This window comes from Tyto alba, unplaced genomic scaffold, assembly GCF_018691265.1.
Source record: "Tyto alba isolate M040663 unplaced genomic scaffold, T.alba_DEE_v4.0 Super-Scaffold_9, whole genome shotgun sequence".
In the NCBI taxonomy this organism is placed as follows: Eukaryota; Metazoa; Chordata; class Aves; order Strigiformes; family Tytonidae; genus Tyto; species Tyto alba.
Genome location: NW_024881330.1, coordinates 38,093,753 through 38,104,202, shown reverse-complemented (window position 1 = coordinate 38,104,202; position 10,450 = coordinate 38,093,753). Strand labels below are relative to the sequence as shown.

The 10,450-nt window shown below is 42.8% G+C and overlaps 1 protein-coding gene across 2 annotated transcripts in view; it reads right to left on the bottom strand.

Annotated features, from left to right (window-relative positions):
- Positions 1-1,731: 1,731 nt before the first annotated feature.
- PDE7A (phosphodiesterase 7A) overlaps positions 1,732-10,450 on the bottom strand; it is a 95,049-nt gene continuing 86,330 nt past the window's right edge. For both annotated transcript variants that reach the window (XM_032996185.2, XM_042786164.1), the window contains 6 exons: positions 8,590-8,721; positions 8,182-8,273; positions 7,409-7,553; positions 6,445-6,541; positions 5,341-5,421; positions 1,732-3,950 (listed from right to left, as the gene is read on the bottom strand). In XM_032996185.2, the coding sequence (XP_032852076.2) occupies positions 3,739-3,950; positions 5,341-5,421; positions 6,445-6,541; positions 7,409-7,553; positions 8,182-8,273; positions 8,590-8,721 (759 nt within the window). In that variant the 3' untranslated portion in view covers positions 1,732-3,738. The remainder of the gene's footprint in view (positions 3,951-5,340; positions 5,422-6,444; positions 6,542-7,408; positions 7,554-8,181; positions 8,274-8,589; positions 8,722-10,450) is intronic.

The window sequence follows — 10,450 nt, the reverse complement described above, 5'->3', positions numbered from 1 at the left end:
AGGAACCAGGGAGGAGTTCATGCATCACCACAAACAGACCAGGAGGTGCCTGTTTAACAGCCCCTCCACCCCCCGGAGCCCGGGGCTCTCCTGACCATCCCTCGGTGTGGCACAACCTCCCCCCTCCCCGAAGGGCCGCAGCCTGGGAACAGCTGGCCCAGGAAAGCTCTGAGGAAGCCCCTTTGCCTTCTTCCCGAGGCAAACACACACCTTTGCTGGACGTGTTTTGACTTAACGTTACTGTGAAGGTCAGAGTTCAAATGAAGTAACTCACTTAAACCATTAACTTGTAACAATTAGGGTATTACTTGACCTACTAAACCAGTCTAAAACATGAGAAAAACCCGCCCCAAGCACCCTGTCGGTTTGAGCTGGTGAGGGGAGGCGCAGGTATCCGCCACCCCAGACAAAACCACGTGGCAAGCCGCCTTAGTGACGTGAAGTTACCGTAAAAGAAGCGACACCTGCACGAGCAAATGAAACCACCGAGCTGCCATCGACTCACGTTCATTTCGTCCTTTTCTGCGCCGTGATTGGTACCGTGCTGCTTGCCAACCTTCCGCGTACACAACAGCGCCCCTGCCCCCAGAAAAACCACCTCGAGCAGGAGCCGGCAAGCGAAAGGGCGTTCAGGCGCAGCGGGCGGGGACCTGGGGCACAACCCCCGGCCCGTTTGTACCCGCCTGCAAAGGCGAGTGACCAGAGTGGCCCCCCGGGAGCAGAGCCCCGGACCCGAACCCTTTCTGGGGGGGGGCCTGGCCCCCACCCCCCAACTGGACTCGCACGAGGTCCTGGCTCTCACGGGAAGTTCCACGCAGGTTTGTAGAGGGCCCTTCTAGACAACATAGTCAGGGAAAAATCACCATTTTTTTTGTTTGGTGCTGCTTGTTGGGTTTTTGGTTTTTTTTTTTTTTTGGTTGGTTGGTTTTAAAGTTCGGTCAAATGTCAGAAGCTTCCACCCACGCTCACAGATGGGATTAGAAGCAGGCTTCCTAAAGCCAGTCTGGTAGGAAAAGGCAGGAGGTCTTTTCCAGGAAAGGTGGCTTAGAGCAAAACTACTCCCGTGTCACTCCAGCACCTTGACAAGCCGCACTGATTCCTGTCGGAGCGGGTGACAGCAAGATTGCACGGTGTTAAAAGAATCACAGGTTGTTTAGAAGTATCCCGTTGAAATTTTACTCTATACATATCTGTAAAGTCTTTAATTTACTTTCATTAAAATTACATATGGAAGTATGCTTATAAATAGCCTGCAACAAGTTCCAAATTTTATGTTGCTGTCCAGGCCCTGCCTAAACCAAGTCATATTTAAAAAAAAAAAAAAAACAAAAAAAAAAAAACACAACATGAGTCACAGAAGACATCATCAGATCCGGATTGTAGTGGTGGTTTTGAAAATAGCCAGGGGCTTGGCCTGCGTGCTACTCAAAACCGAAGAGAAATCCGTACTTTCCCACACTTAACCCTACGAACCCGTACGGGAAGCTTAGCTGCCGCCTCTCTGTAGCAAGTTACTCCCCCCCAGCCGTTACCTCTTCGTTCCTTCGGCTCCAAACACGGTGGGCGAGTGTCCCCCCCCTTCCAAAGGCGACCTGTGAGGACAAGGCTTTTCTGGTACTGCAAGTTAGAAGCAAAGCTCGCGACCCCGTCCGATCCTTCGCCGTCGAAGCCGGACGGCAGCAAGAACTCGCACTGACAGCAAAGGAAGGAAGTTCACGCAGGGTCAACAAAATGGTTTCATTACAAATTTATTTCTTTAAACATGGCCACTTTGAGAGTAACGATACTACTTCAGGGAACATGAAAGAAGAATAAACAACGTAATTTTAGAAGGGAAACGATCCGGTAAGTCGGGATTTGCTGTTCAAACAGTAAAAGGCCAAGCTCCAAGAGGCAAAAAAATTTGTCACGTGAGGACTAGTATCTTCAAATCCAAAAGTCGGGTTAGTTTTACAGTGGAAGCTGACTGCAACCTTGGCTACCTTTCCGTAATGCTGGACTCGGTCGTAACTTAAATGTACAGGAGCATAATGTGAAAAGAACTTTTTTTTATTAAATAAAAGTTAACAGCAACAGGCACATATTAAAATGAATATGGCAAAGCCTTTACAAATGGCTTTACGCTGAAGCTCTCTCCCAAAAATGGCTGTTGCAACAAACTGTAAACAGAATTAATAAACAGTCTTTTACAATAATAACAGGGAAATACAAATGAACTAAAAGAAAGCACCAGTTTCTCAAACTAGATTACAGTTGTGCTTACTGTACTTAAAACAATGTAAAACAAATTACAAAAATGGAATGTTTTAAGTTTAAAATTAGTCCTTTAATTTTGTCCTAAAAAAGGTTTTCTCCTTTTCCCATCAAAACCCCATTAGTGGGTAATGTTTCAGTAGAGGGAGGAATACGTAAACAATGCACTTCTTTTTAATTATTATTTTTCAAATCAAAAACAAATTTGGTCACTTAGCTTTGTGCATAGTTTAAGGCATCTGTAGCAATTTGTTACAGTTTCCTCCCCAATGTGGCTGTTCATGAAATTGTCACATTCTAAAAGAATAAATTAAAAAAAAAAAAAAAAAAAAGAAAAAAAAGAAAAAAAAAAAAAAAAGAAAAAAATGTTGCCGTTCAAACCCTTCCCGGTACCCCCCCGCCCTCCCCCGTCCCAGACATACTCACACACCCACACACCCACACACGCTGCAGCGAAAGGGGCATTTGTACCCTTGTTCTGAAGGACACGCTTCCCATCCCACTTTATTTCAGATTGGCAAATACCCTGAGCTGATTATGGTGTTTAGACATTCCACCTTGTTCTTGCATGTGCAGTTCAAGTGTACAACGGTGAAAACAACATGCGATGTTTCCACTGCGGAATCGCAATGCAGTTCGGACGCTTATCCCCCCCCCCTCCACCCCCCCCTCCCGCCCCCCCCCCCCCCCCGCCCCTTCCCAAACTCAGAAGTGTTTTCTGCTGTTAAAAAATTGCATTCCCATATAGCACTGGAGTAAAGCTTGGCTGTGCTCTATGATGAATGCTCAGTTCCCAGTGCACAAAACAAAATTATGGCGAATGGGAGGCTTTTCTGGCATCCAAAGAAACAAGAGCTGCAGTCTCAGATTTGATCTTTTTCTTTTAAAAAAAGCAAAAAAAAAAAAAAAAAACAAAAACCAAAAAAACCCCAAGTTAGTGGTTCCTTCACAGCCATGCGCAAAGGTAAGTCTAGAACCAATAGTTTCAGAGTACATTTGTAAACATCAAGTCTTGCCAGAGGCAGCAGAGGATGGGCACTTCACATTTCCGTATTAAAACAGGGACTGAGTGGAAGGTATGCTCTGAACACATTTATGCAAGTCTTGCTGAATTCCAAGAAAGTGGAACAATCCATCTCCAGGCTTAGCTTTGAAGACCGCGTTCCAAATTTCACCCAAAGACCAAAGCCACGTGACGCGATGAAGCTTTCGTACTCTTCCTCCGAGGCTCAGTCACTGCTGTGCTTTGCATATTCAAGGTTCCGAACGAAAACCAACTGAGGCATGTGCATATTGCTCTTATGTTCAGATCTTGCGCTTTAAAAAAATTCTGGTTCAAATGCTCTGTGTCAAAGGAAAACTTGGAAATAAATAATGCTGGCATCGTTTTACCGTTTTACCAAAACCTTGGGCTGGCAAGTATCTCCTTTCATCCAACCGTGCAGACACCGAGAGAAGAGGCAGTTTTGTCATGAAGATTTGAGGTCAGGACAATCGAGGTTCCTGAGGTAATATGTCTGAGTCCATCTCCTCAAAAGCGGGGTCGACGTCGTCGCCGCTGCCGGACTGTTCCCGCTGCACTCCCTTCCAGCTGGCCTTGTTCAGTCCCAGGTGGCCAAGCATGGTCTGCGACAGCCTGGTGTTGGAAAACCGGGCCCACTCCCCAAACAGTGGTTCCACTAAGTAGGTCATAAAACCTTCAAAAACAAACAAACGTGCACAGCCGAGTGAAAAAAAAAAAAAACAAAAACACAAACGCCCACCTCAATACTTCAAATAAAATTTAGTAGCAAAAAATAAGCAATGCGTCCCACTACTCTTCCCCAACGGGCACTTGAAAATTCACTTCAGCATTCAGGACATCTTCACAAAATAACCTCTCAAAATGCAAAAGACTTTCCTAGTCAGTCAAAAGAACAACACCGTACTGGATTACAAATTAACCTTTCCTTCACCGTGGTGACCAAATAAAGGGAGGTACTGGAGAACACGGAGGGGTGGAATCGAAACATCAGCAACTAAGTCACACAAATTCATTTAGAAAACCTAAATTCCTAAAAGAACCGTTTTCCAACAAATGGCCCCACAGACCGGCTGAACTATATCAGATGTGGTTGGGGGGCGTGGGGGGTGGCAGGTAAGAAGACATTCTTTTCAAAACATGAAGCTAACAGTGCTTAAAAATAGAAATTAAGAAATTTTTCACCAAAAAGGCCACAAAACTTCACACCAACACTGATGTACGTGTCGGTGTGTGCTTATTGAGAGTGTCTACTTTCCAGGAACCAAAAATTCAACAGTGAGACGACCAAAATTCAATCTGTCAATTACAGAAATGTACAGTTTTCTAGCATTCTATATTAAAACAGTGCAGCTGATTGAAGAGATCATTTTTTGTCTCTAATTCAAAGCATTAATTCATACTGTACGCGAGGTTGAATTTATCTTTTTCTTTCGTTATGTTTTTAACCCAGTCCCACTGCCATCTATGTAAGCAACTTCATTAAAAATAACTGCAAAAAGTCATTTTACTGGTTTAAATCTGACTCGAGTTAACAACAAAGAAATAAATATATAAGTAAATAATGGAACGGCCGTTCTCCATCGAGCCCCTGACCCCCACCCTTCTCTTAAGGCTGCACTTCAGGGGAACGCTGACATTCCAGAAAGCGGAACCCCGCCGCGGGAGGCACCCCGGTCTGCGCGGGCGAGGGGCACGAGCCCTCCCCTCTTCCCAAACCGGCCCCTTCAGAGGGGGAAAAGTGCCGGGCAGCAGCCTGGGAAAACTCAGCCAGCCTCTTCCCCAAGCTGCGCTTGCTCTGCGAGGGAGCAGCGGGGCTCCGGCCCCCGGGGGCCGTCAGCGCAGCACCTTTCCTAAACACTCCAGTCAAGGGAGAAAGGACATCTAGCAAAATGGAGAAAAAATTGCTCTTGGTAGCAAAATGCTGCCCCACGTGCACACACACAGAGCAGGTACAGCCTCTGGGAAATGTATCGAAAAGGCATTTTTTTTTTTTAATTTTTTTTTTTTTTTTTTTAACTGGCATCCTGAAAGAAATCCCCTGAAACAAACTGAACTGCCGTTACCGATCTGGATGTTGGCAATCGTTTCCGTCTGTCGGTCACAAAGTGGACTCACACCCAAGTGATATTTTTTTTCAATGTCTCCTAAAGGAACGGAAGCACAAGACAGCTGGTAAGTCATCGAGTCGAGGCCCACATGGAGTCATCAAACACTCAGGGGTGAGGTGCGCAAGCTGCTTAATGAGGACGGCATCTTGCAGCTGGCTGAATGCAATTTACTTCTCACCCCCCAGAAAAACAAGCAGGTCTGTCAGGGGGACTAACAGTGCTTTGCAGTTTTCATCAAATGACAATTCAACAAAACGCATCAAATCGCAGGTTTCCGAAAGGATTCACGTACCTCCTTGCAAAGCCTCCTAGACCGCCACAGAAATGACAAATTAAAATCCCCTCTCCGCAGTATGTTAGAGAATAGAAATTTCCTCAGAAATTCCCTCAGAAATTTCTCCCTAAAGGGAACCTATTGTTCTGTTTCCCCATCCCCTTTACCTAAGAATCAGCTTCACGTGATTAGCACAATGCACAAATTAGCAGGTCTCAAGTCAGCTAAACTAGCCTTAGGAAAAGAGAAGCAGGCCTTATTATTAAAAAAAAAATGTAATAATCGTGGAGAAAATTCACTCCATCTGTCACAATTAAAAGCTTTATTAACTACTTACATAAGTAAGTAGCCTTAACTGCATGGTAACTAAAAACCTCCTTCCTAGCTCTCACCTGCTTACACAGGCCTCACAGCCAAAGTTTAGATACTGAAGATAAATGATGAATATATTTCACAATTTACTGAAACTACTAGGGAAATGTAAAATGAGCGTAATTATTTATCTGAAGCATCTTTCGGCCTGAAGGATCTATTGCACTGGCCATTCTAGATTCAGATTCCAGGCAGATTCTTCTTCGCTGGGTTTCAGTAACGCCAACCTTTGGCAAGAAGTACAACCGATGGAAAAAAAAAAAAAAAAAAAAAAATATCATCTCACGCTGTACTGTAAATCTCTATTAATCCTAAATATAAATCCCTTTATCTGCAAGCGCCTATGACTCATGGCTGCTCTCTCCACAGCATAAATACATTATGTACCAACAGATACTTCTACTCTTACTTGCCTTGATGGAAGAACTCCTCTGTTACTTTCTCACTCCACTGCTTACTCAGCTCCCACGTCCGACAGGGATTACAAATATCAGCGCACTTCAAAGCCATCTAGTAAGTTAACACACAGCGTTAGGTTACCTCTCCCTCCACCAGAAGCATCTGTAATTACTTCTTTCCTGACAGATTGCTTTAAGTTTTGTGAATAACAAACCTACCGACCATTTGTGCTTCTCTCTAAAGCTGTGTTCTGTAATCATATTTAAATCACGCCCAGGGAACTATCGGATCTCATGATCAGCTCTGAGTAATATGGAAATTCAGTCAAGTCAAAGTATATTTCAGGGGCTCTATATTTAGTATATTCACTAGTATAGGAGACAACAATGAATTCGGAAAAAGAAACAAAAAAAAAGATCAAAGCAAACAGTATTTTCCATTTCTGGCTCTGAAGTTCACATTTTTAATAACGGTTTGCACAGGACTGAACTTGCCTGTTTGTCCACTTCTTTCAACAGCCCACAACATGAACCCAATAATTTCTATAAACCTAAGGAGACTCTCAAAGCTTTTGTTTTTAAAGCTTGCTAAACATCTCTAGCACAGCTACAAGCTGATGCCCAACGACCGTGCTTTCCTTTTCCGAAATAGGTTCTGACCAAGCATTCCACAGTTCTGAGCCTGCACTGGAATCATCAGAAGAACTAAACCTCATCTCGGAAACACACCTCTCCTTCGTTTAGCAGCCCTAAGTTATCAGACATAGCAACACACAACATCACTGGGGAGGAGTGCTGGCAGCAGGGGGAGATCGAAGTGGAGGGAGCCACCTTTTTGTAACGAAACAAAATGACTAAAAGATATTTCTGCTGCATTTTGCAAGTAGGAGATAGCCTGGAAGGAGTAGTACTTAGCATTTTAAGTAAGTTATTTTTGACGTTAAAGTGGGGGTTTCAATAATACTACCACAAAGATCACCTGTAATATGAAGTGACGATGGTTCGCGTTCTCCAGACATAGGTCTCCTCTGTCCAAATGGGATCGAAACATGGACAGGTACTCGTTCTGCTGACTGATGTCTGTGGCAAGGATGAGATCACCTATCTGGCTTTCCATCAGCTGCCTGAAATTAGCAATACCAAACGTTCACAAAGCTTAACAATTAAGAACAGGTGTCATCACTAGACCGACATGTCTTTTTATTCATCATTATACAAGGCACAAGCATTTTCACTGAACTGTTCCATTTTTTCTGTTTTCCATCTCTGAAAAATTCCTACAACATCCGTAGAAATATCAGGACGTTTCACTGGCAGATTTCAGGAAGACTAAAACAGTTTTTAGCTCTCCCCGTCCCATTTCCGCCCCCCCCCCCCCCCCCCCCCTCAAAAATGCACAAACGAATTGTTGGAAGCCCATTTCTTGTTAAAGTAGGTGAAGAGGGTCTATTTTAAACTACAGTTGTGCTGGCAGAATGAGAGAAGGCTGCCAAGTTTAATCTGAACAGGTGCTTGACTATATGAATACACTGCTTCAGTGAGCTCTCAGTAAATGTTATTTTCCAAATATCACATTGCACCATGAACTGCTCTAACTCCAAAGCCTGGTATCCGGGAATTCTTAAAATAGATCATAATCTACCTTTTGCACGCAGAACTGCCGTGCAATAATTTAGCTTGTTTTGCAAGGCTGTCTTAAGTGACAGCTTGCTTACCTCTTAAACTAACCCATCCTTTTTTGTATAAACGTACCTGTTTTCTAATGACATATGTGCAAATAAACCAGACTCTCTCAGCAACCCCACTGCTGATCTCCAGTGATGGTTCTCCAATACTGAGGTATTCTGCAAATGAAAAGGGTATCACAGGGAGCAATCAATGACTTTTTATTAAACTGAAGAGCTATATACTAAGAGCGGTACCAGACAGTTTTGTTGGGGTGGTGGTGTTATTTTTTTTTTTTTTTCTTCCCCCAAGGAGATTAAAACACACAAATCCTTAACACTTTGTTAGCTTGCACATTCTTTTAATCCCAGGGGCATGGAAACAATGTCTGGATTCAAACCTACCACTAAACACATCACAATTTAGATGCCTTTTCTGTACTACTCAGGCATTCTCGAAACCTGATCTTAACAAAACAACTGACTTTTTCCTTACCTTATATAAAGTTGCTAAGTAATGGTTTGTTTTAATCAGGAAAGGTTGGTTAACACCTGGGTGATCCAAATCATGTGTGGCAGCAGCTATTAAACTGAGCAGAACGTCCCATGGAGTTAAGGATTTGGAAAGCTGTAAGATAATAACAAAAGTAATTCTGTTAGCAACGCAAGCGTGCCCTCACAAAACAGGTATGGGTGTCACAGTTTTGTTTCTTTGTTAGTAATTAACAGCCACCAGGAATTCATAGAAAACTTAAATAAAACTCATATTCCACTGACTTTTCACAGTATTTCTCCCCCAAAAGCTACAAAATTTCAACAATGGCTTAAGAATTATTCTTTCTCAAGGGGAAGGTTCAGTCTTAAAAAATACTGGCACACAAAATGCTACTTTCTGGTTGGTAATGAAGTACTATTTCTAACCAGATCTTGTAAAAGCTGTAAATTCTTAAAATTAGCTCTCCATCTCATTTACCAAGTCTGTCTGTATGTGTCAATTCTGCTTTAAATACAGAGTATACTTAAAAAAAAAAAAAAAAAAAAAAAACACACACACACACACATAAAAACCTTTCATCTTAAAAGGAAGAAACTAATGCTCCAGAAGACTTCAGAAATCCATTCTGAACCATTCGAACTCTTACACAAAATTGTATTTCAAAGTCTACCAGGAAAAGAACCGAAGGAGGAAAATCTGCCCCAAATAAATATTTTCAGGAAGTATGTGCACATCGATTAACTCGGCATGAAGCTGCACGGACTTATTTTCACTGCTCATAGCTGTTACTACGACTGGTTGGGAGGTTTGTGAGTTAAACTCAGCAATAAACTCTAGCCTGCACTAAAACAGAGAGGACAGTTCTGTCCACACAAGAGTCCAATGCAGCAAACACCTTTGAGCACAGAAGTTTATATTCCCTGTTTGCTATCTGCCATGCCTTACATGTTTATAATGTACTTTGGTGCAACAGAATCAGTAGCTGTCTGTGTTCCTAAAAATACAAAGTCTATACTTGTATCTGAAGCATTACAAAACTTCCATCACGAGTATTAAATAAAAAATGCTCAGAGCTTCCAAACTGCATGTCATAAAAAAAAAAAAAAAAAATCTCATCATGTATCAGCTCTGATTTGGCTCACTGCACCAACAATTGATCTGAGAGCAGCACTGAGAAACTGAGTGGGAAGAATGGGCAAAGAGCCTCTGAAAAACATCCATGGAGCCAGAACTTACTTGTTTTTACCTCAGAAGCGGAATAAAGAGCTATGCTGTTCAAGGGAATACCAGATTGGTGATAATCTCCATCAAGGTAGGTAACTCGCCTCACCTGGCTAGAGAGCACTAACAGTTTTCATTTTAAAACAGAAAGACGAGATGTAGCCCTGAAAACGTCTAAGACATCACTGACAGCAGACTGCCAGCAGTCCAAGCAGTAAGAAACAAACACTCAACTACCCGAGCTCCGTAAGGTCTGTCACACTGTGCTTTTTTTTAGAAAGAAAGGCCAAAGAGAACTCCTGACATCTTGCTTTAAGGTGCCTCTAGCAAAAGCATACTTTTCATTACCACCAAAGATGAGCAAAGCAAGGGTAATGGTAGATTCTAGAGGAAAAAAGCAGCCAAAAAAAAAAACCAAACCCACCAAAACAAAACACAAAAAACCACCCCAAAAGACGAACGCACAGGTTTATTATTGCCAGCTCTGACTCAGGCTGCAATTCTATGTAAATGTCTTGGGGCACATCACCATGTTAAACATCTGCAATCTTAATCAATTCCCTATTCTGGTTCAGCAAAGTCACACAGAAGACAATGCCAGCTCAGAAGAAGGGAAAAAAGAAAAGCATACTGCTAAGTG